General features: G+C 38.2%; 3 protein-coding genes across 4 annotated transcripts; 2 read left to right on the top strand and 1 right to left on the bottom strand.

The window, feature by feature from the left end:
• The first annotated feature begins 1,785 nt into the window (after positions 1-1,785).
• Positions 1,786-6,686, top strand: klhl11 (kelch-like family member 11). 2 transcript variants are annotated; one of them, XM_008436640.2, is made up of 3 exons: positions 1,786-1,930; positions 2,147-2,631; positions 3,826-6,686. In XM_008436640.2, exons 2-3 carry the CDS (start codon positions 2,189-2,191, stop codon positions 5,408-5,410), a joined length of 2,028 nt encoding a protein of 675 aa, XP_008434862.1. In that variant the 5' UTR covers positions 1,786-1,930; positions 2,147-2,188; the 3' UTR covers positions 5,411-6,686. The 2 variants fall into 2 exon arrangements, with proteins under 2 accessions (XP_008434862.1, XP_008434860.1); XM_008436638.2 differs by having other exon boundaries at positions 1,786-2,631.
• A 643-nt stretch (positions 6,687-7,329) lies between these two features.
• LOC103481263 (7-methylguanosine phosphate-specific 5'-nucleotidase A-like) lies at positions 7,330-15,703 on the top strand. Its single transcript, XM_008436642.2, has 10 exons — positions 7,330-7,496; positions 8,588-8,662; positions 8,735-8,833; positions 9,695-9,764; positions 10,048-10,094; positions 10,366-10,451; positions 11,340-11,429; positions 12,468-12,630; positions 14,013-14,213; positions 14,290-15,703. Exons 1-10 carry the CDS (start codon positions 7,488-7,490, stop codon positions 14,422-14,424), a joined length of 975 nt encoding a protein of 324 aa, XP_008434864.1. The 5' UTR covers positions 7,330-7,487; the 3' UTR covers positions 14,425-15,703.
• fkbp10b (FKBP prolyl isomerase 10b) lies at positions 15,557-24,535 on the bottom strand. The gene is made up of 10 exons (XM_008436651.2): positions 24,192-24,535; positions 23,841-23,986; positions 21,535-21,724; positions 21,163-21,308; positions 19,625-19,814; positions 19,387-19,532; positions 17,529-17,718; positions 17,305-17,447; positions 16,227-16,390; positions 15,557-15,959 (listed from the first exon to the last, which is right to left on the bottom strand). Exons 1-10 carry the CDS (start codon positions 24,386-24,388, stop codon positions 15,765-15,767), a joined length of 1,707 nt encoding a protein of 568 aa, XP_008434873.1. The 5' UTR covers positions 24,389-24,535; the 3' UTR covers positions 15,557-15,764.
• Positions 24,536-24,739: the final 204 nt, after the last annotated feature.

A 24,739-nucleotide genomic window follows, 5' to 3' on the forward strand; every position in this document is an offset into this window, starting at 1 on the left:
CACCACTATTAAACCAAAGATAATTTTGGTGAAATGTTTTTATTAAAACATCTGTCTATAAAAGTGAAGAATCATTATAAAGTAAGGGAGCTGAACATTTAAGGAGTTGAAGCTTTTCCTGGAGTAAAAACCACGTTTACAGCCCCGATCGGTCCACGAACGGTTGGATGCTGATGTGAATCAGACGCTTCAGCGGCGCTGCGGGACCTGAAGAACAAAACGGTGACATGTAGAACCGTCCAGGAGAACAAAGCGCTTCGTGAGCCCTGTGAATGTTTGAGGCGAGGGAATATGAAAGCAGTTTGCCTTATTTGTGGACGACATGCAGCTGAGAAGTCCCGACCAACCTGCAACATTCTGTAACGCCTGCTGTGTTCGGTCTTTATTTTGCTTATTTTATTTAACTGTGAAAAATGCTTTGTTTTTGTAATATGCTGACACTTAGTGGTTCAATAATAAAGAAATTATTTTAAACTCTTCTTCTTCTTCTCTGGTGAATTGTTTTATGTTCTGAATAAAATTATGTTGGTAGAATAGATGTTAGAGTGTGTAAAGGGTTGATAATCAATAAATCAATGAATCGTATGGTAAATTAAAACAAACTCAATCATTTTCATTGGCATGATTTATCATTTCTCCTTTTTTTTCCCTCTTTTGACCAAAAACTGGATGATAAAAGTCTTAAGTTTGGCACTTTGTTGCTCAACTAACCCTTTTTTGAAGGACAAGTTTCTTTACAAAGACTTCAAAATGTATTTTTATTTATTTTTTTTATTTTATATGTCTTCCTGTTCCAGTGTTAAATGTTCATTAGAATTTAAAGTTTATTGATCTTTGAGAATGTGTTCTTGCTTTATTATTTTGCTGTTACCATTGTATTAATATTATTTTGAGACCAATTTTATCATTTATTGCAAAAATGTCGAACAATTTATCGTCCAGCAAAAGGTCTATTTGTATAAAAGAAATTGAGTTTCACACAATCTCTTTTACTTTTGTTTTGAACAATTGGTGAATAAAATAAACTGTTGATGCATTTTATTTTTGGGTAGATTTTCCTCTTATTCTAAAAGTTGACTTTTAATGCTATCAACATTGAGTCCGTTTTTAAATATTCTAAAATAATGGCCTTTTTTTCTCTCCTATAATATTTTATTACAGAAGAGGTGGTGATATTTTTTATGCAAAAATCCCATTTGGTTAAAATTATTTTAAGAAGGTCACAACATTGCAAAGGTGGGTTTCAGGGAAATGCATGCCACACTTTTCAGATTTTTCTTAAAAATTTGTAAGGGTGCACAGATCATGGCCTACAATGTGATATTAAGATTGAGGCATCTGTTTAGTACAAGTAAAGTTTTTGACAACTGAGAAAAATCTAAAACTCCCAATTATGTATTGGCACAAAAAAGTGCAGGGATTTGTTGATTTATGTGGAAATTTCCACAATATTTCTGAAGAAAGACTGATTGATATAATTTGGCAGTAAACGGATAAAAACTACTGATTTGATTGATAAAATAACATTTAAGTATACTTAAGTATCTAGAATCTAGCAGGTCACATAAAAAGCTACGACGGACCGGGTTTGGCCCGCGGGCCTTGAGTTTGACACGTGCTATAAAATAAGGCAGAAATAAATGCTAAGAATACTATTTCTATTTAACATGATTAAATTGAGATTCTTGCCAGAGCGCAGTGTATTTTTAATTGTATAAATATGTATCGTGATAACAATCCGTGTTGTTCCTCCGCGCCGTTTTGAAAATACACGAACGTCCACATCACCTTCAGTTGGAGCACAGCAACAACACGCATGCGCAAAACCGGTGTATCCAGAAAGGTAAACTTCGCTGAATTTAGGACGTGTTGAAGGTTTGCTACCTCCAGGAAATAGACAAGGACTTGAATTTTACTGTATTCGCGGAAGGTACGTTAGTCTCTTTTGTAAGTAAAGCTTGAATCTGTGAGGTTGCCGTCGACTTTCTGGGGATAATATGCTGTATTTGGAATATTCTTGAAGACGGAAGTGAGGGGTTGTTGTTGTTTTTCCTCAATCAAGCCTCTGATTGAACCCGACGTGTGCATGACAGTCTCTGAATGCCTGCTGACCTGTTTTATGCACACCTATGATTTCCTACCGAAGATAGCCAAGAGTTTCCATCTTTCCTTGAGTTTTTGCGTCGGGATGGCAGCAGCGGCGGAGGAGGGCGGCTGCAGCGGCGGAGGCTCCGCGCCGCTGTCCGCAGGTGATGGTGAACCTGAGGAGGCCGAGGTGTTCACCTGCCCGACCTACTGCTCGGAGCTCTCCCGCCGGCAGAACGAGCAGAGGAAGGCGGGGTTGTTCTGCGACCTGACCCTGGTGTTCAGCTCCAGGGGCGAGTCTGGCGTGGAGGGGGTCCTGACCTTACCTGCCCACCGCACGGTCCTGTCTGCGGCCTCGCAGTATTTCGAGCTGCTGCTGGGCGGACAGTTCTCGGAGTCGCAGACCGGGAGAGTGGAGCTGACGGAGTGGAGCTCCGCGGCGGGGCCCGACCCGGAGACCGTGGAGGCGGTCATACACTTCATGTACACGGGAGAGGTCCGGGTGACCAACGCTAATGTTCACGATGTGCTGGAACTAGCTGACAGGTAACTGTTGTTTTATTCAAAAATACTTTATTGATCCCAAAGTGAAATTAAATGCTGTTGTGACTCTTATTAGTTCAAATTCTTCAGTTTTTGACATTTTGCGGAATTATTCCGCCATCTTTGACCATTAGTAGAGTGGAGGTCAATGCATCCAAAAGTCCACTGAGAAGAAACCTTAATGTTAGCTTAATGCTAGGCTGCTTTATTCATTACAAAACCAGATTGTTCTTGGGATTATTGTCCAGTTGTGTTGACTGGAGGGAAAAATTCAATTTAAAAAATACTTTATAGATCCCAAAGGAAAATTAAATGTAACTCAAATTATTCAAGATTCTTCATAAAATTGTTGTTGGCAGGAAAGAGCTCCTGTAGCAGTCTGTATTACAGCGAATTTCAAGAAGCCGCTGACTAAAGACATTATTTGTCTAAGACAGTCTTATATAGAGAATGCTCAGGCTCACAATTAATCTGAATGGATTTTTAAAAAATAGTGTAGTAAGCGATTAAATGTTAACTGAAGTATAAAGGTTACAAACTGCTGAGGGGGAAAAACAAGCAATACTGAGCAGTAATTAAGCCTTAATGTCTTTCAGGATAATGGCGTTTTCTGCAGTTTATATACTCTAGTTAAAGATTAATAACTCTTGATTAATCAGTCAAGTTTATTTGCATATCACATTTCAGCAAAAAGGCAGTTAAGTGTTTTACACGATGAAAACATAAGACATCATAAACAGTCAGCAGCTGTGAAACCAGTAACAACCACTGCATTTTGTCAAGTGCTATTATTAAAATTATCAATATACAATATTAATTGTCATCAATATAGTTAAAGTAATGTAATTTTAATTTATAAAGCACATTTTCAGCAACAAGGCAGTTCAAACAATAAGTAGTCCATAATTTATAAACTAGTAGGGGTTTCTCTGGATTCTTGTTCTGATAAAGCTAGATGTTGGTTTTTCATGTTTGATTCTATAAAGTAGATTGTACTTTCTATGTTTGTTCTAGATTTGTAAGCTAACAGGAGTTTCTTTAGGTGGCCTTGCTCCAATATTAAACATTTAATGCTAAATGTTGATCTAAGGTAATGTGTAGTTTCTCTAGATAAACTTATAGCAGATTCTCCAGATTCTAACATACCCAATGTTACCCACTGAAACAGTTAAAGTGTTAACTTCTTCTTCTTCTTAGGTTCTTGTTGGATCAGCTGAAGAGCTTCTGTGCAGAGTTCCTGGTGAAGAAGCTGAATCTTTCCAACTGCGTAGCTGTGCACAGCTTGGCCCACATGTACAGCCTGAACCAGCTGGCTCTGGAAGCTGCCGAGACGATCAGAAGAAACTTCCAGAAAGTCATTTCCAACGACGAGTTCTACACTCTTCCGTTTCATCTGGTGCGAGACTGGATGTTGGACTCGGAAATCACCGTGGACTCAGAGCAGCAGCTGTTTGAAGCGATCGTGAAATGGGTCCACCAAGACCCGGAGGAACGGGTGCGGTTTTTTGAAGAGCTGTTCAAGCTCGTGAGGCTGAAGCAGATTCCTCCAACCGACTTAACGCGTGTGGTTAGAAAGGAGCCCTTAGTGGCCAACAGGGCAGAGTGCCAGCAGCTGGTGGTGGACGCTCTGGAGTTTCACGCAGTTTGCTCGGAGGGCCTCAAGTCGGCTAACTTGGATCAGAGTACCTCCTACATGGCGGCCATTCATCCGCGCCTCGGCCAGAACATGGACGTGATCATGGTGGTAGGTGGAGTCTCAGAAGGCGGAGAGTACCTCAGCGAATGTGTTGGCTACTTTGTCGCAGAGGATCGTTGGATCAATCTACCGCACATTCACAACCACCTGGACGGCCACGCCATCGCGGCCACCGAGGGCCACGTCTATGTGGCGGGCTCCATGGAGCCTGGCTTTGCCAAGATGGTGGAGCGCTACAACACCAGCCTCAATACCTGGGAGGATGTCAGCAGCTTGTCCACGCGGAAGCACTCATTCGGCCTAATGGGCGTCAAGGATGTCCTCTACGGCATCGGGGGACACGGTAACTTCAGCCCAGGCTTTAAGGATGTCACAGTTTATAAACCGGAGGAAGATGAGTGGTTCAGCCTTGAGCCGGCGCCGAAGATCCTAAGAGACGTAAAAACAGTGACTGTAGAGGATCGATATGTGTATGTGATGGCCAGGACGCCTGAAGACATCGACCATGATGACGGACTGAGCACCGTGACCATGTGCTACGACACAGAGAGTCACAGGTGGCAGGAAGTTCACTCATTACCTCTGATTGACAGCTACTGCAGCTTCCAAATGGCCGTCTCATCCACAACCTTCTACCACACCGCTTCCTGCTGCCCCAAAAGTTACAAGGCAACTTTTGAGGCCGCTCAGCAGAAAGTAAGCAGAACCATCCCGGAGGAGATCCTCAGCAGCCTCCCAGCGGAGGTGCTTGGGATGGAAGGAGCCGCCGTCTGCTTCCTTGGTGAGGATGTCTTCATCATCGGAGGATGGAGGAACAGCAACAACTTGGACAAGCAGTACCGCAAGGAGGCGTACCGCTACTGCGCCGACAAAAAGCGCTGGACGCTGCTGCCGCCCCTGCCTCAGCCGCGCTGCCGAGCGGCGGCCTGCCACGTCCGCATCCCGTACAGATACCTGCGCGGCTGCCAGCGCTACCCAATGCCGCAGAACCTGGCGCGCCAACGAGACCGCATGCAGCAAATGCAGCAGATGCACCGACTCACACTCACCAGGCGGAGACAGATGCACTCTCAGATCGAATGCTAAAGTAGGATTAAAGATTGTCCAGTGAATAATTAGCACTTTATCTTCAGATAAATGCCTTCTCACAATGATGAATCTTATTTTTTTTATTATGATAGAATGAGAGATGAATCTAAAACTCTCTCTACAGCTGGAACATGTAACTTTTATTTTAAAACATTTTTTTTACATACTTATTAAAACTGTCAGTTGAGACAGAAAACAACTAATCGGGGACAGGAGGAGGGTCTTAGCGCTGTCAGTCAATCTCATGTACTTGCTGCTCAGTGTGCTAATGGCGGAGAAACGGCTCATCATTACAAGAAAACTGTTAGCGGTTGCCACGTTAACTAGCCTTAGCTTTCACAACATGCTATGCTAGCTGCAGGGTAACAGAGAGCAAGAGCAGAGCCACATGAAGGGTGATTGACGGCTCTAAGACCCGCCTCCTGGCTCTGATTGGTTGTTTCTAGTGGGAGAAATCAGTAGAACTCAATTTTTTTATCTTTTATGGGGTTTTTTGTAACAGATTATTTGTCTCATACCAACAACAAATATGTAAAAAAATATATATGTTTTTAATAAAAGTTACACTATTCTGACTCTAGATTAAAAGATAAATATCCATTTGGGCTACATGTTTAGTGTCATGTCCATAATAATTGAAGCTTACGTTAATGCCTCTTAATAATGTAACCGAGTGCCAGGATATATAAAAATTTAGATTTCCTAAAAAGTTGAGAACATTCCTATTATTGTTTAGCTTAGCATTCAGATTTAAACTTTAGAAACCAGCAGGAAGACTGCTTTTATTGTAATAAATATCAAGATATAAATGATTGATGCTATATTACCTATAAAACTGCCATGACAAAAAATAATGTTAGATTATAAAGTAATAAGATATTTTCATATGTAATACAAGTATAATTCAAAAAAGTATATTTACATCAACTTTTTTATTATTACTACAATGTTCTTTTTTTCATTGCATTTCTTTGTTTTGTTGTATTTGTTGGTTGAGATATCTTGGTGCTGTTTGTGTGTTCAAATTGGGGATTGTTTCTAAATATTTTTATTTACCAAATTATACAATGCATCTCACTTTTTCAGTGCCTGCTCAAGAATCATGTTCCAGCTCTTAAATATTTCCGCTAGAGCAAAAAATTGTTGCACTCAAAACTGTTGTGTGAAGATTAAAATGCTACTACGCCACTAAAAATGAGATTCTCGGAGGATGAAGTTGTCTTATTGGGTGTGTTTGTGTCACAAAGCTAATAAATCAAATATAAATTCTGAAGCGTGTTGGAATTGTGGTTTTGGCAACATTTGTTTGGTGATTTTGCTTCATGTTAAATGTGTTCTGAGGAAAATAATGCACAGGGGGGTAAATATGTCTTTAATTTTACAACTTCACTGAGGTTTTCCACAAAGTTACTGCCAATATTTTGAATTGACTTATTTTATTTATTGAAAACTTTTTTTTACTTTCTACTAAACTTAATTTTGTGAAACTGAATTTAATCAGCAATCAGTAAAATATTTTGTTGATAATGCAGTTTGGGAGTTTGGCAGTTTCTTTATAGTGTTTTATGAGAAACTTTTACTACGTCCTACCTCCTTAAAATTTGGGTAATCATATTTATAAACCAAACAAAAATAAATTATATTGAAAATATGAGACTGGCAATAATATACCCTTGAAATTACTTCATAAAACTAGCAGTTGCTGCCCATTTTGCACTACTGTTTCTGTAGTTCTGAAATCAAAAGACTTTAAAGCTACTAGACAGACCTTTCCGTAGAAATCAAACTTTTGATTTACTGGCATAAATGGAAAGTATCACTGACTACGTTTATTATCAACTTCTTTTTTTTTTTTTTCTTGAGAAGAAATGGTTCCCTCGGAACTATATATCGTGAGACTGGGGAAGGGAGGGACTTTTGTTGGTGTAACACAAGGATGCAATCAAGAAGAAGAAGAGTTAAAATTTATTTATTTCTCATTTTAAGTTTGACATTTGCACTTAATGCCATGTTGAGACATTTAACGGTTGTTTGGAAGAACAGTTAGCACGCGACTGACACGTCACACTTCCGTATGAAAATGGTAAGTAACGTAACGGACAGCTGTTAGCATCTCTGCTACCTTAGCAGCGCACGGAAGTTAAAGTATTTGTTTATTTAGGCTATTAAAATATCGAAATGCAACGCGTTATATGATATATTTTCATATATATTTTAGTTGCAAATGAAAGGATTTTTTTTTTTCAGCAAAAACTATGAATTTCGAATTTCCCCACTAGGAACGCTAGCAATTTGGAGATAACCAGTGTAAATAAAGTTTTTTTTTGTTTTTTAACTAAATGAGTCATGCATATAACAGACAGTTAAATTTTAACCAGTTCCCCCTTTTCTAATTGTATTTCTTTGGTTTTGGATTTTGAGTACAGCAGGACAATGCTTAAGTCAGCTGGAGCAGATAAGCTCAAAAACATTTTTATTCATCACTTGTCACTAGTCTATTCAATTCAAGTAACTTGAATGAGAAAAGAACGAGCATGTAGTCATATTTAATAAATAATTTATTGTATTTTGTCTGTTTGATGACACCATTTAAAAATATTTAATCAGATTTTATGATTAGTTACTCTGTACTTGAGTATGCTTTTTTATACTTTTTCACTCAAGTATTTTTATTTTTTTGGAAAGCTACTTTTTGCTTTTACTTGTGTTGGAGCCTATTAGGTATTTGACAGGTTAACTATTTGCTTAATGGTACATGTTATTATTTACCCAAATTGATTCTAATGACTACAGACTGTAGAATAAGTGTTATGTATTATTATTAATTTATTTTATTATATTTTTTAAAGACATTTCAGAATTTTTCTGATTCACATTTGAAAATGCATTTTTTTCAGTATTATATCTTGTATAGGCAACATGCTGTCTGCTTTGCAGACAGTTTACATAATTATTGTTTAATTTGTTAATAAACAACATAGTATTTCCACACAGTGATTATAAATATTAGCAATACGCCAAGGAGCTAACAATTCAGCATCCAACTACTTCACATTTAGATAAATTATTTGCTACTGGTCTGAAATAACAAATGAACATTTAGAAAAGTTTGAACAGTGAAAAACCTGTCAGATCAGAACGATGACTATATTTATCCCTCTTATTTTCATGCAGGTATTTCATATTCCCTGGATCTACACATCGGTGCGGACCATCTTGGCAATCTGGCACCAGTTGACTAAAACTGAGGTGAGGAATTTAGTGACTTTTTGTAGTAGAAAAAGGTCAACATGGATTGTAAGAAGATGGTTTTGTTTTCAGATCCCAGAGCTGACTAGGGTTTCAGTGATGATGAGAGAGCGCAGCAGAGTGGAGGACACCATGTACGCCATGCAGAAAGCAGGAGCAGGCAGCCTGCAGGTGGCGCTCTTTAATTATAAAGAATTATGTGCTGACTTTTAATAGTTTCTGTTTAGTAATTATTCCTCAGAGAACTTTATCCTAACTCTGTTTGCTTTGCTTGAACAACTGGGGAGAAACTCTTTAGATCTCAATTTAATTATCTCTAATTAAAAAGTGGCAAATGAAAATTCTGCCTTCATGTCTTTGGCTACGTTCACACTGCATCCTGAAGTGAACCAATTCCGATTTTTTTGTCAAATCTGATTTTTATTTATTTATTTTACCGTGTCCGTTCACTCTTCCAAATATATGCAGCTTGTATGTGAATATATGCAGCTTGTATGTGATCTCCAGGTTGAACTATAAACGACCTGAAGGTGTCCCGCATGCGCAGTAGAGGGCGCAATAACGTCAGGGTTCTCAGTGCTAACCACCATTAAAAGAAGAAGAGCTCGGTGTTTGCGGAAGTAAACATTGATGCTAACGGTGGAGCTTAGCTTACACATTTGAAGTTGTTGTCCGACCGGAGCAGCATATTAACAACTTAATCTCTTTTTCTTCCGGCTTGCGCGTATCAGGACGCAGAATAGTGACGTTTGTCGAATATCAATGACGTTCAGGTCGGATGAATGCGACCTGGACGTTCGGTCACATTTTGAATCGGATACGTATCGGATATCCAAGTGAACGGGGTCACACTCGGAACAATACGACCTGTGTTGTTCAGACTGTCATAAAAAGATCAGATGCATTACGTCAAAAAATCGGAATAATTCTGCAGTGTGAGCGCATGAAGTTTTTGTTTCTTAACTGAGTTATCCTGAATTTAGGCGTTTGCTGTGTGCTACCATCTATTTTATGTCACTATTGCTTTCACAGGTCATTTCAGACTTTGATATGACGCTCACCAAATTTGCACACCAGGGGAAAAGAGTTCCCACCACCCACAGTAAGAACAATGTCGATATCTCTAGGGTGACATATTATTTTTAGGATATTGTTTGCACGTGTCAAGACTTTTGTTATGATATCATTCTTCTGATTTTACTTTATTCTGATCATCAGAACATTGATGAAATGAGCATTTATTTAAAAAGCCATAGTACATATGACAAGTTAGAGAAGGCAAAAACTTTTACGTCTTTCTATAAAGTTATGTTGACTTGCATATTTTTCTTTTAACACTGAAAATGCATGTCCTCAGTAATAATCATTTTCCTTCTATTTTGTAGACATCCTCAATAACAGGTTGTTGATAGATGATGACTCCACAGTGAAGGTAATTTTACCAAAGTTGCAAAATGTAAGGCTAAATGGTTGTAACAATGCTGTAAATATGCATATTTATTTTCAGAATGTCATTTTTTTGTTACTATATTAATATTTAAATGTACGTACATCAAGAACAAAGTGGAGTGAAGTCAAAATGTCTTGTTTTTGTGCACAACTAATCCCAATTTGTATCATTTAAAAGTTAAAACCAATGTACCACATGGTGTTTTGTCTGTTAGTGTTTAATTTCATGTTCATGATTTGTTGTTTTGCTGCAGATGAAGGAGCTGTTTAACACATATTATCCCATAGAAATCGATGCGAGCCTCAGTCCTGAGGAAAAACTGCCTTACATGGTGGAGTGGTAAGAAAGACTGTTACATGAAAACATTAAAGTGCTTTATATGAAACCTCAGAACAATACGGATACATCACAATAAATTTGAATAATTTTTAAAAAGTTTTTTTATTCCAGTAAATCTGTTCATAAAGGGAGATGTGGATTTTTTAAATTGTGCTTTTACAAAGTCATATATTTTTACGATTTTAATTCAAATTATGATCAACAATTAATGAAAAAACTGAATTATATATTCCAAAAAATTAGAGTAAAACATAAAATGGATAGAAGTGAAATTTTAATGCAACAATCTTATATTATGACCATATTATCACCTACTATTTGATAATTCTGCACCAGTGCAGCACACTAAATACACCAAATAGCCCCAAAAGATTGGTAGAAAAATGTAAAAACAACTTTAATTTGTTCAGGAAGTGTAAAACTGAAACTGACAGAAACAATATGTTGACTAGCTTGGTCAAACTTATAAAAAAAATTAACTTTCAAATGGTTCAGAAAGTGCAATAAGTAATTCTAAATATTATATAAAATAGGTAACAGAATGAAAAAACGAAGAATTAAAGATCGGACTTATTGTCACCAATACCCAATCTATAATTTTTCTTTTCAATATCAGGACCGATACAGATATTAGTATTGGATCGGTGCATCGCTGGTATTGATGCACTACCTAGTTTTGAATCAGATTACTGAAATAATTAACTTTTCTATTCTAATTTTTTTTAGATGTTTCTATGTTCTGAATACTAATGTGAATCCTATAATTTAAGAAAATAACTACAATAAAATTTTAAAATTAGATTTTTGCCAAGTATCTGAAACATTGGAGGTAAATATTTTTGCTCTAAACAAAGATGAGGAAGCTTGAACTTTGCTTTTTTTCTGCAGGTGGACTAAAGTCCATGACCTGCTGATTCAGCAGAGGATCAGAAAAGCCGAGCTGGCCCGCGCAGTCAGGGAGTCCAACGCCGTGCTCAGGTATTCAGCTCAGAGAAACTTTAATAAAAAATAGTTTTGAATTTCAGATGTTATAAATCCAGGGTTTCTATGCTGTTTTGATATTTTTTTTTCCTGTGTATTTTATCCAGGCTTGTGGATTTGCGGTTGAAAGGAAAACAAGCAATGGAAATTAATTTGTGATCCAGAAAAATTGTTTTTCTAAAATCAATTTCTCAAAAAACGATTCGTGTAATTTTAATTCATCTACATCAAACCTTAAGATTTAATGGTTTAGCAACAGAAACTAAGTGATCTTACTTAAAATTAACATAGAAAATTATTATACAATGTAATTATACAACAAAATGTATATTTATTTATTGCTATTTTGAGTTTGATGCTAAACTTAGTGGTTTAAAGCACATTTAAAACAAAGATGCATACTGTCTGTTTTTGTCAGGCCTGTCTTAACTATATTAACACAGCATTAAATAGTTTCTATATTAACGCTCTTTTTGTTTCCACACTTTTATTTTTCTTCTGTTATTTCCAGACAGATTAAATTCTTTTCCTTGCTTTGAAAAAGTGTTGGTTATAATGCACTGATGTACCACCAGTTTTATAACTTTTTAAAAGCCTTGTATTGTGAATTTGAATGTAAAATAACTGTTTACATTTATTTATATATAAAGAACAGCTTCAAATTAAATGAATGACGTTTGATTTTAGTTGATTAAAATCTGGGATTAGGAAACTTAAAATGCCGTCAGGCTTTGGAAACTGCATTATAATTTGTGTTAAAGCTGATGCCATGTTTAAGTTCATATGGAAAAGCAGGTCAGTCGCTTCTAAGTGATAAAAAAAGTGAATCTGTTCACAAATCCTTTTTTTTTTTCGTTATATTGGACAGATTTTTTAAAAAAAGTAATAAAAATGCACAGCAACGCTTGACTCTGAACTTGTGTTTATTATTTTAGATATTTTGTGGACGCCAAACAGTTTCTTGCAGAAACATTCATAAAAGCAGGAAGGTGCACGATTTAGATGGAAGAGGTTGACTGATGGGTTTGTCTGCAGGGAAGGGTGCAGCTCGTTCTTCGACTGCCTGGCAGAGCAGCGCGTTCCTCTGCTGATCTTCTCCGCTGGAGTCGGCGACGTCCTGGAGGAGGTGATCCGACAGAACCGCGCCTTCCACCCAAACGTCCACATCATCTCCAATTACATGGACTTTGACCACACTGTGAGTTCAACCACACCTTACATCTTTTATTTGAAAATATTACATATTTTTCCTTAGATTTGATTTATTTACAGTACTTTGTTATTCTCAATAGTGGGACGTAGTGAAGTACAAGTGCTTTGTTGCTGTACTGAAGTACATTTAATGTACCTGTACTTTAAGTAGATTTAATTGTTGCTGCGTTTGGCCATGTCTTTACTGGTTTATAAATTACGGACTAATTATTCTTATTAAACATGTGGAACCAATATGTAGTTGAATACTTTTCTTTTCTGTTAGTTTATCCAGAGAAACTCCTGTTAGTTTGTGGAGTTTTTGTTTTTCTTTTCTTTTGTTTGTATTTCCTCTAATTCATGTAAAGCACTTTGAACTGCCTTGTTGCTATATAAATAGCATTACCTTATTTTACTGCAGTTAAAATGACACATTGGTTTTGTGTTAAATAAAAAATGTCAAAAGTGAAATCATTGCTCTCCCTTGTTGTATTTAATGCATTCAGATTGGATGCACAGAATTGCAAATCCAAGTGAACGCGATAGAAAACATAAATTATCTGCAGCATTATTCATTAAAGTAGCACAAAACTATGAATGTATTAAAGAAAATATGCACTTAATGATCACTGCATTGGGGTCTACAGCCAACAAACACTTTTACTTTAAATATCTTAGACATATTTAAAAGCAAGTACTTTTACTGAAGTAAAAAATGTCCATTTGGTAATTTTATTAGAGTATATTTTTGTATGCTAATTTGTACTTTTACAGTGTTTGAGTACTTCCTCCATTACTGATTATCTTGCTTTGTTTCCATATGTAAGGCAGTTTTATTTATGTAGCACATTTTCAGCAACAAAGCAGTTCAGTGCTTTATGTGAACTAGAAGGAAACACAAACAAAACCCAAAGATAATACTATAAAACTACATATTGGTTTCCCATGTTTAATGAGAATAAGTTGAATTTATAAACTAGTTGGGGTTTCTCTGGATTCTTGTTCTAACAAAACTAAATGTTGGTTCTCCATGTTTGATTTTATAAGTAGATTGTACTTTCCATGTTTGTTCTAGATTTGTAAGCTAACAGGAGTTTCTAAAAGTAGTAAAAGTCTAACAGAAGTTTCTAAAAGTAGTAAAAGTCTAACAGGAGTTTCTCTAAGGAATAAGTACTCCACATTTTATAAGCTAATAGGATTTTCTCTAGATGAATTAGAAGGAAATAAATGTTGGTGTGTTTTCTCCTTTGGTTAGAGAGATTGTGCTGAATTTTGTTGGTCCATGTGAAATGTTTTGTCCAGGATTAAGTTTGCTTCTTCTTGCCATACATTTACCTAAATCTAGCGTAAAATGAGTTGAGACTAACTCAGTGTTGTCTCGTCCAACAGGGGGTTCTGCAGGCCTTCAAAGGTCAGCTGATCCATTCATACAACAAACGGGCCGGTGCTCTGTCCCACGCCGCCGCCCTCAGAGAGCTGCATGGTCAGCCCAACGTCCTGCTGCTGGGAGACTCTCTGGGAGACCTGAGCATGGCTGACGGCGTCTCCACGGCGCAGAACATACTGACAGTCGGCTTCCTCAACGACCAGGTAGCACATACAGCTTTTATTACACCTGTGCTTTGTTTACCAGGTAGGTGTTAATCATGTGCGTGCTTCTCGTCAGGTGGAGGAAAGAAAAGAGTCGTTCTTGAACTCGTTTGACATTGTGCTTTTACGGGACGAGACGATGGACGTTCCGAACGCTATCCTGAGATTTATCGTCTCATCAGAGATGAGTAAGGTGCACCGGGAAAAATGATGCATTCTCACATTTTTAACCTCCAATCGGACCTCAGGAGAGAGCACCAGCATGCCACTTTAAGGTTAATCAACAAATTAAGTTCACTGTCTTTTAGACTAACAGACCAATTTATGTATGAAAACCAAAATGTTTGATCATTTAGTTTCTTTAAAAAAACAATAACAAAAAAACGCTTCATAGTTATTTGATGCTTTTAGTTCACACTGCAGACCTTGAATGTTAAAAAATTACAATTTTACATTTTTTGTGTTTCTATTAAATAAACGCAATTAAAATCACGTGAATGTTTGTTCACGTGATAAGTCATTTAAGAAAAAAATAAATAAAACTTGTGCAGTCCTGCTTCTACTTCCCGTCGCCGTCTTCGTGGTCTGCATCAGTGGCAACACCGGTTATTGATTATGTTGCTCATTTTGCAAAATAAACCAATTTCCACACGGCCAAATTGGAAAAACGAAACTGGTACGCTTCCATTCAGAAAATTAATTTTGTAAATCTCAGATTACACAATGGGAAAGCAGCTAAAATCGCATTTAAAAACCCTTCGGTTGTTCCCTCTATAATCACATTAAAATCATTGAATACGATAGTATGGAAGTGGCTCAAATCTACTTAATAAAAATCAGATTTGGGTCACATTTGTCTGCAGTGTGAATGAAGCCCAGGATACGTTTTCTGTCATGTCTGAGACACGATGTTGTAAATCTGTGTGCCAGACCGCGGACCTGGAAGGATAATACCCGGTTCTGTTTCTGCGTGTTCTTAGTGGATGTAATAACTGACTATGTGCATCACTGGTTTTCTGAAAGGTTAAAGTAAAATTACAATCAATGTTGAGTATTTTTTAAAGCTGTAATGACAGAACAAGTACAGAAAGTGTTGTAAACTATTAACCTGTGTTTTGCTAATTTATAATAATTTAAAACTGGTTTCTCTTGAGCACTGCAGTAAGACGTGAATATAAGGTTCTAGTTTGCATAAAGGAACACTGACTGCACTGCTATTTCTTTAAAGATTAAAACATTCCTCAGGAAAAAAACATGTGCTACCATCACCGCTGTAGATTCTGACAGAATCTACAGAATGAGTCCAGTGTGTAATGTTAGTGGAAAATATAAAATAAAAACTATTTTTACAAACACTTTTTTATTACAACATTCAGGGACAAAAAGGTGCTTGCTCTATTTTCAGAAACCTCAAAATCCTCCACAAGAAATTGTTTCCCCAACGTCTTTTCTCAGATCTAATACTGTAAATAAACTGACGCTGCGTATGAGCTGTGGCTTCTTTTGTTTTGTTTTTCATCCCTGAGAGAAAACCAAACATTTTTTCCCTCCTCACAACTCCTCATGCCTCGCCTGCTCCCGTTCCTTGTCCTCGTCGACTTTTAGTTTGAGCTCGCTGGCCGTGATCATGCCGTCTTTGTTGCGGTCCTGGTTCTGGAACATGTCGGTGACGATCTGCTCCATGGTCATTCCTGGCTTTATCCGGCCTTTTCTTTCTGCAACCTGGAGCTTGATAAACTCCGTGAACTAAAAGACAAAGAAGCAAAATTGTGAAAAGGTAAATCAGGAAAAGTACTGTAGTTAAAATAAGTTGTGTTGTTCCTAATATCACCACCAGGTGGAGCCAAACTATTGTAGAACTGTAGAAAATACTTTTTCCTACATCATCATGTCTGTCTACAGCAAGCTAATTATTCTACCAGTGCAAAATGTAATTAAATATGCCACAGACACATGCAGTTGTGGAAGAGATTTTATCCTTAAAGACTTGAAGAGGAGTTGTAGGAAACATACCTCATCCAGTGGCACCTCTCCATTCTTGTTCATATCCATGGTTTCAAACAGATCTGGTGGAGTTTCCTCAAGCCACACAAACAGGTAACCGGGCGGGACGCCCCGCTCAAAGCTCACCAGTTCAATGCTGAAAACCAGAACGGCGCTGCTTGGTACACCAGCAGCTGACAGACAACAAGAGACCGACTTTAGATTGTAGAAGCTGTGTGCATACAAACCTCAGGAGAGACTAATCTAACCCAAAGATGAGTATTAATCTATGCAACAATTGTTTTAGTGAAACTCTTGAGTCTTAAGTCTTAGGACATCTCAAAATAAAAATCTCTTGGTTACTTAAATTAACAATATACATTCCTTATAAGTTTATAGATTAACAGTTTCATTTTCAACTGCTCAGAATTTCACAGATCAATAGAGAAACTGATTGGCCAGTGAACGTTGAAAATCAAGGTGTTTCTGTCGCCTGCATCTCTCTACCTGTCAAAGTTCTCAGTGAMCCAAWTCCGATTTTTTTTTTTTTTTTTTTTKCCGTGGCCGTTCACACTTCCAAATATAAGCGACCTGTGTGTGGTTCTCCAGTGTGAACGGCAAACGCCCTAAAAGTGTCCCGCATATGCAGAAAGAGGGCGCAGTGACGTCACACGTGCTCAGTGTTTTACCAACCGCCATGAAAAAAAGGCTCAGTGTTTGCGGAAGTAAACATGGATGCTAACGGTTTTAGCTTACGATTTTAAAGTTGTTGTTCGACCGGAGCCAGCACATTAACAACTTAATCCTTATTACAGTCCGCCATGGTTGTTTTTTCTTCCCACTTGAGCGTATCAGGACGCAGAATAGTGACGTTTGTCGAGCATCAACGACGTTCAGGTCGGATGAATGCGGCCTGGACGTTCCGTCACATTTGAATCGGTTATGTATCGGATACCCAAGTAATCTGCGTCGCAGTCTGTGTTGATCAGACTGTCATTAAAAGATATACAGGTCGGATATGCAGGTCGAATTATGTCAACAAAAAACGGAATTGGGTCATTTCAGGCTGCAGTGTGATCGCAGCCCAAGATGGCTGCTCCAATCTCACCTCCTCTCTCTCCATGTCCGAGGTGAGGCGGCACTGTAATCCTCCTCTTCTCTCCCACACACATGCCCCTCAAGCCTTCATCCAGCCCGTCGATCACCTTGTCCTGGCCCAGAACTGCGTCTTGCATGTTCTCATAGTCGTGCCTAGCGGAGGTGCGGCCGTCCAAATGAAAACCACGCTCAACTTGTCAAAAACGGAGCCTGGAAAAACAGGCGGAAACTTACGAGGAAAAGAGCAGAGTCCCGTCCAGCAGAGTGCAGTTGTAATGGTAGCGGACCAGGTCGTTCAGAGTCGTGGTGTCGTTGCACGCTTCCGGTTTGTGGGTTACCTCGATCTCCACTTTGTCGCTTGGGTTGTGGAAGTCGATGACGTGGACGTCGAAGACCAAGACGGCTGACGGGGGGATCACGTCACCTGAACACACCGCCGAGAAATTATTTCAGCCCAAAATATTAGCTTGAATATTGACTTCCGCTCGATTCTAATAACTCTTCCCGGTCCGTGAACATTTAGTTTGTTTGTTTTTTTGTTGAAAATGAACTGAAAAAACAAAAACACGCCCGCTGTTTCTGTGCTCGGTCTGGATTTATCCCATTAAAGCGGGTTTCTCCGGTAGAATATCAACCGGACCAATCAGCGAACAGAATAAGTTGTGAACGATGACGTCAACTTTCTGCGTCTGCTTGTAGTTTTAGCAAAAGGAGCGGAGGAAGTGAACGAAGCCGTTCGGTGCCTGCTAGCAATGCTTCCAAATATTAACAGTCAAGTTCGGTTCGGTTCTTCTCTCTTTGCCGTGGACAATGGTTGTTAGCAAAGCAGGCAAAGTTTACGGTAAGCTTTTGTTTTTTTTAAACAGGAAATTTTTTTCGACAGGAAAATTTAAAAAAAGAAGCTACAAGATATTGAATTTCTGTAATAAATTTACAGTTTTTGGTCAACTTCAAAGCATTGAACATTATAGCTAAACGTTAACAATTGAGTAAGGTTTTAAATTTCAAGAGAGTCCATGTTTCCATCAAGCAATTGTTTCTCGAGGGTCCAAATCTTCTGTACAAATCAGTTATGACCAGAACATTTTCTAGAAAAACTGAAATTTTCTAGAAAAGACGTGGAAATTTCTGAGCATGGAAAGTCAAAAAAGCTGTGCTAGAAAAAAAAACTAAAAAATGTTCAACTCTTGAAAATGGAAATTTCAAAATTCAAAATTTTAAACTTCTGAAACTCAAGTCAAGTCAAAATTTATTTATATAGCACATTTACAACAGCCTCAGCTGACCAAAATGCTCCACAATAAACAACATCACAGGGAGATAAAATAAAATTAAGTTTAGTAATAAAATTGGCAGAGATACCAAAGCTAATAGTGTGAATAAAAATCAAACAGTATTGAATTTTAGCTGCAGCAATTTTCTTGCTGCTTTGTTTTTATTTTTCTAGAACATTTCTAAGATTAATCTCAAAATTTCTGAGACTTTTCTTGCAAATTTTTGACTTTTGAAACTCAGAAATTTCCATGGTTTTTGTTGTAGAAAACTAAAAGTTTTTTTGGCATAAATTTACTCCTGTCTTTTCTTTCAACTATAGAAAATCTAGTTAAAAGCCTAATATTTAGCTCCAGGTATCTCCATCCATCCATTTTCTTACACCCTTGTCCCTCAGTGGGGTCGGGAGGGTTGCTGGTGCATCTCCAGCTAATGTCCCGGGCGAGACAGAACGTTAGCTGCCCAAAAGGTCGCCAGTCTGTCGCAGGGCAACACAGAAACACACAGGACAAACAACCATGCACAYACACACTCACACCTAGGAGCAATTTGGAGAGGCCAATTAACCTGACAGTCATGTTTTTGGACCGTGGGAGGAAACCGGAGTACCTGGAGAAAACCCACCATGCACAGGGAGAACATGCTAACTCCATGCAGAAAGACCCGGGCTGGGAATTGAACCCAGAACCTTCTTGCTGCAAGGCAACAGCTCTACCAACTGCGCCACAGTGCAGCCCGCTCCAGGTATCTGTTAATGTTTTTTACATTGTTGATTTTAAGTAAACCAAACTTTCTTCATGCTTTTCCTGCAGTCACTCACCCGCTCCTTGTTCTCCATAAGCAAGGTGAGGAGGAATGATGACCCTCCTCCGCTCCCCCAGGCAGACTCCCAGCAGGCCCTGGTCCATTCCTGGGATCACGTAGCCCATCCCGATGTAGGTGTTGTATGTGCTGTTTCTCTGGTAGCTGCGATAAACAGATCAATATGGCAAAAGTTCTGATTTCAACTTCCAAGAATTCAGCAAAAATAAATAATCCATGTTCAAATGTGGACACACCTGGTGTCAAAGGTCACCCCGTTCAGGAAGGTTCCATTGTAGTGGTACCGAATGTAGTCCCCCGCCACGGACCTGCGGGTGCAGGGATCAGGAGCCTCCTGGTTCTCGACAGTGATGTTATCCTTCGGGTTGTGAATGTCCTCCAACAAGACGTCAAACACCAGCGTCGCCTGAGGGGGAATCATGGTTCCTGTCACACAGATACAACCAATAACATAATTATAACCCGAACTGCTGCTACACTTTAACCAAAAACACAGCAAATGAGCTCGTTTTCGAGGGAAACCTTTGGTTTTGATTCTTTGTCATTAGGTTTGCCGAGTGAAGCATTTTATAGCTGAGAAAAGTTGATTATTCTCTTATGTAGAAACAAGCTGTGTTTTATTACTTAGTTTACTCATTTTAATGTGAAAGAAAAGGGAAGGAATATCACTTTTAGATAAAATAAAAGGTACATGTATGTGTGGGCTGGTGGCAGAGTTTAAAGTTTTTAAATGCTAGTGTTAGACCTGGAAGGTGTGCAATAACTTTGGTCTTCTGTTGTTTTTAAACTGTTGTTTGAGCTGTTTATTTGTATTTTACGTGCATTTGGGAAGCTGCTACTACACACCACAATAAAGTATACAGTATTCTATTCTAATTTAAAAATTGCAAATATTTTCTGTCATCCTGCTCTGAGTTTTCTCTGGTTGAAAAATCTGCAGATGTTCACAGAACCTCTCCATCCAATCTGACTGGTTCTACAAAGTAATGACTTGGGGAAGCAGAGTGCACATGCACGCCACACTTTTCAGATTTGTATGTGCAAAAAGAAACTTGGAAACCATGTAATCTTTTCTTTCCCCTTTTATGATGGTTTATCACATCAAATCTCAGTAAAATCCTTTGACGCTTAATGTTAAAAAAATGTGGAAAGTATAAAGGAATATAAAGCGGTGTGTATTTCTTAGCAGCTTCCTACAAGTTTCATATTAAGAGACTGAAAAAAATGAAAGAAAAACAGGAAAGTTCAGAGGAAAACTGATAAATAAATCAATATTTCTTCCATTTAAATGTAATACTATTACGGAGTATTAGAACCATACTAAGAAAAAATAAGATTACGAGAATAAAGTCATATTACGATAATAAATTCCTAGAATAGTCACAATATCACAAGAAGAAATTAGTACAAGAATAAAGTCAACATAATATAACAGTCATATTTTGAGAATAAAGTTGAAATAATACAAGAATGAAGTCATAACAAAATGAGAATATGGTCAAAATAATATAATAGTCATATTTTGAGAATACAGTATTATGGGAATAAAGTCAAAATAATAGAATAAACTTAATATGAGAATAAAGTTGTAATATTACGAGAATAAACTCAGTATTAATACAAAAAGTCAAAACAACATGAGAACAAGGTCATAATATTAGAATAACATCAAAATATTACAAGAATAAAGTCATAATATGAGAATAAGGTCTTTATTCTAGCATCACCCTAAAATCAGGAAAGCTCTCGCATCGTATCTGCCGTGTCTTCCTACCTGATCCCTTTTCTCCGTACGCTTTGAACGGTGGAATCACGATGTGCCTGATCTCCCCCACACACATGCCCAGCAGGCCCTCGTCCATGCCCCTCACCAGCCAGCCCTCGCCCACCAGCGAGTTGTAGGTCTGCTTCCTGTTGTAGCTGCGCGGGGCTCACACAAGAGCTGAGTCAGTCACACACATAAGCGGACACAGAAAACACACCTGGACACAGCGCAGACACACACACAGGTTGTCGATTTGGCTCAAGCCTGCAAGTAGATTTCATTTAGTTTCATTTAGACGCCGTTTTCAGGTTAACTTCTAAATGAAGTTAAGAGAAGTTCAGGAAATCTCTCCGTTAAAACAGCAAAACGTCCAGAACTCACCTGGAGTCGAAGGTGGTCCCGTCCAGCAGAGTGCCGTTGAAGTGGTAGCGCACAAAGTCTGTGCGCATCACGGAGCGTTTGCAGTCTCTGGGCGTGCTGACGGTTCTGGTGACGACCAGGTCGGCCTTGTTCCACAGATCCAGGAGGTGGATGTCGAACACCAGCGTGGCGTCTGGAGGAACCGCATCACCTGGAAGCAAAAGGTCACGACGAGTTCGATTCAGCAGTTTGATTATTTAAAGTATTTAAATAATAATTTAAAGTAATTACTACTTTAAATTCGCCCTGTTTGTGCAATAAAAGTTACATCTAATTATGCTAGCAATGGGGTTTCTGCATCTGCAACTAAAACTTAGTTTAATTCGATTTTGAAACAATGAAACACGATTTTCAGTAAAACTCCGGTTTAGTTTACTGAAAACAGGACAGAGACGATTCACAAATAAAAGAATAATTTTTAAACTTCACGTCACCAAGTAACAAAAAGGAGAAAAAAATAGCCTGTAAACCAGTTTCAGTTTATTTTTTTCCAAACATGATGGAAGTATAAAATCACACATGAACGAGGAATGCAAAAGAAACCTTTTTCTACCACAATAATCTTAACATATTCGAAAGGGAGAAGGAAAAAATAAAAACTATGAACTCCTACCCCATAAACTCATGCAATATTTTCAGATGGACGCTTATGATTAAATAAAAAAATAATTAAAAAGACAAGTTAATTAATTTTCCATTTTACCTGGGGGTACATATATCTAAATATACAGGGTTTTGCACAGTGTATTATCAGCCTGGCGGGCCTCCAGGCTTGCGCCCCCACCAGGCTAAGCATAGCCTATTTAAGTATTTTCTTAATGTTTGCATTTTTTTTCTTCCAATAACACATGTGACAGCTGACCCTACTGTCACACAGACCTGAATGGTAATCGTTTTTTGCTTATCCTTAACATTAGTTTAGATATTAATTAGTGAATAGTTTAGATATTAATTAGTGAATAGTTTAGATATTAATTTTTTAAAATTATTTTCATTAGCTTGACTTTTTAGTTGACTATTTGTAGAGCACACATGTAGTTAACGTTATCTGTCAGTTCTTAATATTTTAGTTAAATGTAACAAATTGATTTCTTTGTTTTGAGTTACCCGTTTCCTTTGGAGCAGCTGGAGGGTTTTATTTTGGCTCTTTGCATTATTTAGCCTCTTCAGAGCCGTCATATGTTATCAGTCTGTTAAAGACAGTATTACCGATAGCAGTACAATTTGCAAAATGCCTGTTTTGTTTAGTTTTCTTCTTGGGGAAAAAAAAAAAGATTTTGTCTAAATTAAGGTGAATTCATGGTTCCTTTTTCCACACCGGTAGTGTTGATGATAAAAAAATAATAATAATTATGTGATCGGTATTGGCGATCAGCCCTCATGGGTGATCGGTATCGGCAGGAAAAAACCTGATCGGCACATCTCTAGTGTTCATTTAATTTAAAGATTTGGTATTGCATTGACTAGTATTTGTTTAAGTTCTTGTATGTTTAATTGCCCCTGGTGTGTCAGCCATGGTCTGATCAGCCACTATTTAAGTTCCCCTCATGTCATGTTTGTTAGGTCAGTTTTGTGCTTGAGTTCTTTATGTTACTACCTGAGTTGGAGTTTGTTATGTTGACCTCAGTTTTGGGCCCAATTGTTCATTGTTAAAGTATTTTTGAATTTTTTTTTGTAATAAATTCAGATTTTTTTTGGAATCCATTCAGCGTCTCTCTGGCTGGTCTATGTAAGAACCCTCACAACATATAATTATCAAGTGATATTTTCAAATTTTCTGTCAACTTTAAAAAAAATTTAACTAAAAAAACACGACAGGCTGTTGAATGAATGACTGCCTAGCATCCAAACCACGGGGCTAAACAAGTTTTCTCGGGGAAACCTTAATACATACATCTATACCCAAACACACTCATAAGCATTAGCCTCAATTTACACATCTGTGCCAACTTACTCATAATTCTATATCTTGTGAAAATGACCCTTTATTTCCTTTTAAATTGTCTTACATTTTAACTTGTTCCATAATTTTACACCATGGACCCAAAACATATGGGCAGAGAGACCCAGTAGGATGGCCTAGTCAAAGTTTAGACCTAGATTCTGTTACAAAACCCTGCAAGATTTGAAATATGTTCGGTCCAATCTGACTGATATTGAACTTTTCTATGTTAGATGCAACTGCAGCAAGATGGTTTTCTACAAAAGATGTAGAAAGCTTTGAATTATTATTTTAGTCTAAAATATCCCCCAAAATTAAAATCTACCTGCCCCGCTGCTCCCGTAAGCCAGGTGTGGCGGGATGGTGATTTTCCTGCGCTCATTCACGCACATCCCCTGCAGGCCTTTATCCACGCCAGCGATGAGCCGACCCTCCCCGATCAGGCCGACTTTGGCTGCTCCTTTCTCATAGCTGCAAGTGAGGAAAAAAAAACCCGGAGGTTGAAGGAGAAAATGTCAGAAGTGGGTCAAACCTTTGGAGGATGTTTGTGTCTGCAGGGCATGCATGTTAGTGGAAGCTGAGAACTTGTTTTAACCTGCATTTCATTTTCACTCCTTTCAAAGTCACGGATTCTCTGGGAAACCGTTGAAACCGGCAAACATTTTTCTGTTCTCACCTCGAGTCCAGCGTCTTCCCGTCGGTAAACGTGGCGTTGTAATGGTAGCGGACGTAATCTCCAGTTTTCGCCTCCCTCACGCAGTCTTTGGGGATCTCGTATCTGTCCACGACAACATCTCCCAACACGGGACTGGGATTACACTCCACGGAAAACCACGCAGCCAGAACAGAGAAGACAACGCAAAGGGGAAGCATTTTTACACAAAGGGGGTCAAAAGACTTAAAAGTGACGTGAAAGCAGCAGAAAAATGGACATTAGGCCGAATTTAAAAGAAGCGGAGGCGATCTRAAGGCCTGCGTGAGGGGAGTGCGTTTTTCCACGCAGAGGGCTGCGGATGTGGAGCGGGGCTGTAAACGTGGACAGTCTCCAGGTCGCTGAGACTTTTTTTTTCTTTTCTAAGAGTGGGAGGGAGTGGGAAGCACTTCAGTTCAAATTTCCACAATAAGAAATAAGGAGCTTCATCACAGAGTCGCAATAAATCCAACCAAACATCTTAAACCATCCAGTTTGTGTTGCTAAAATAAGTTACCTCTGTTTTTTTATTT

The sequence above is a fragment of the Poecilia reticulata genome, linkage group LG19 (genome assembly GCF_000633615.1).
Source record: "Poecilia reticulata strain Guanapo linkage group LG19, Guppy_female_1.0+MT, whole genome shotgun sequence".
Taxonomy (NCBI): Eukaryota; Metazoa; Chordata; class Actinopteri; order Cyprinodontiformes; family Poeciliidae; genus Poecilia; species Poecilia reticulata.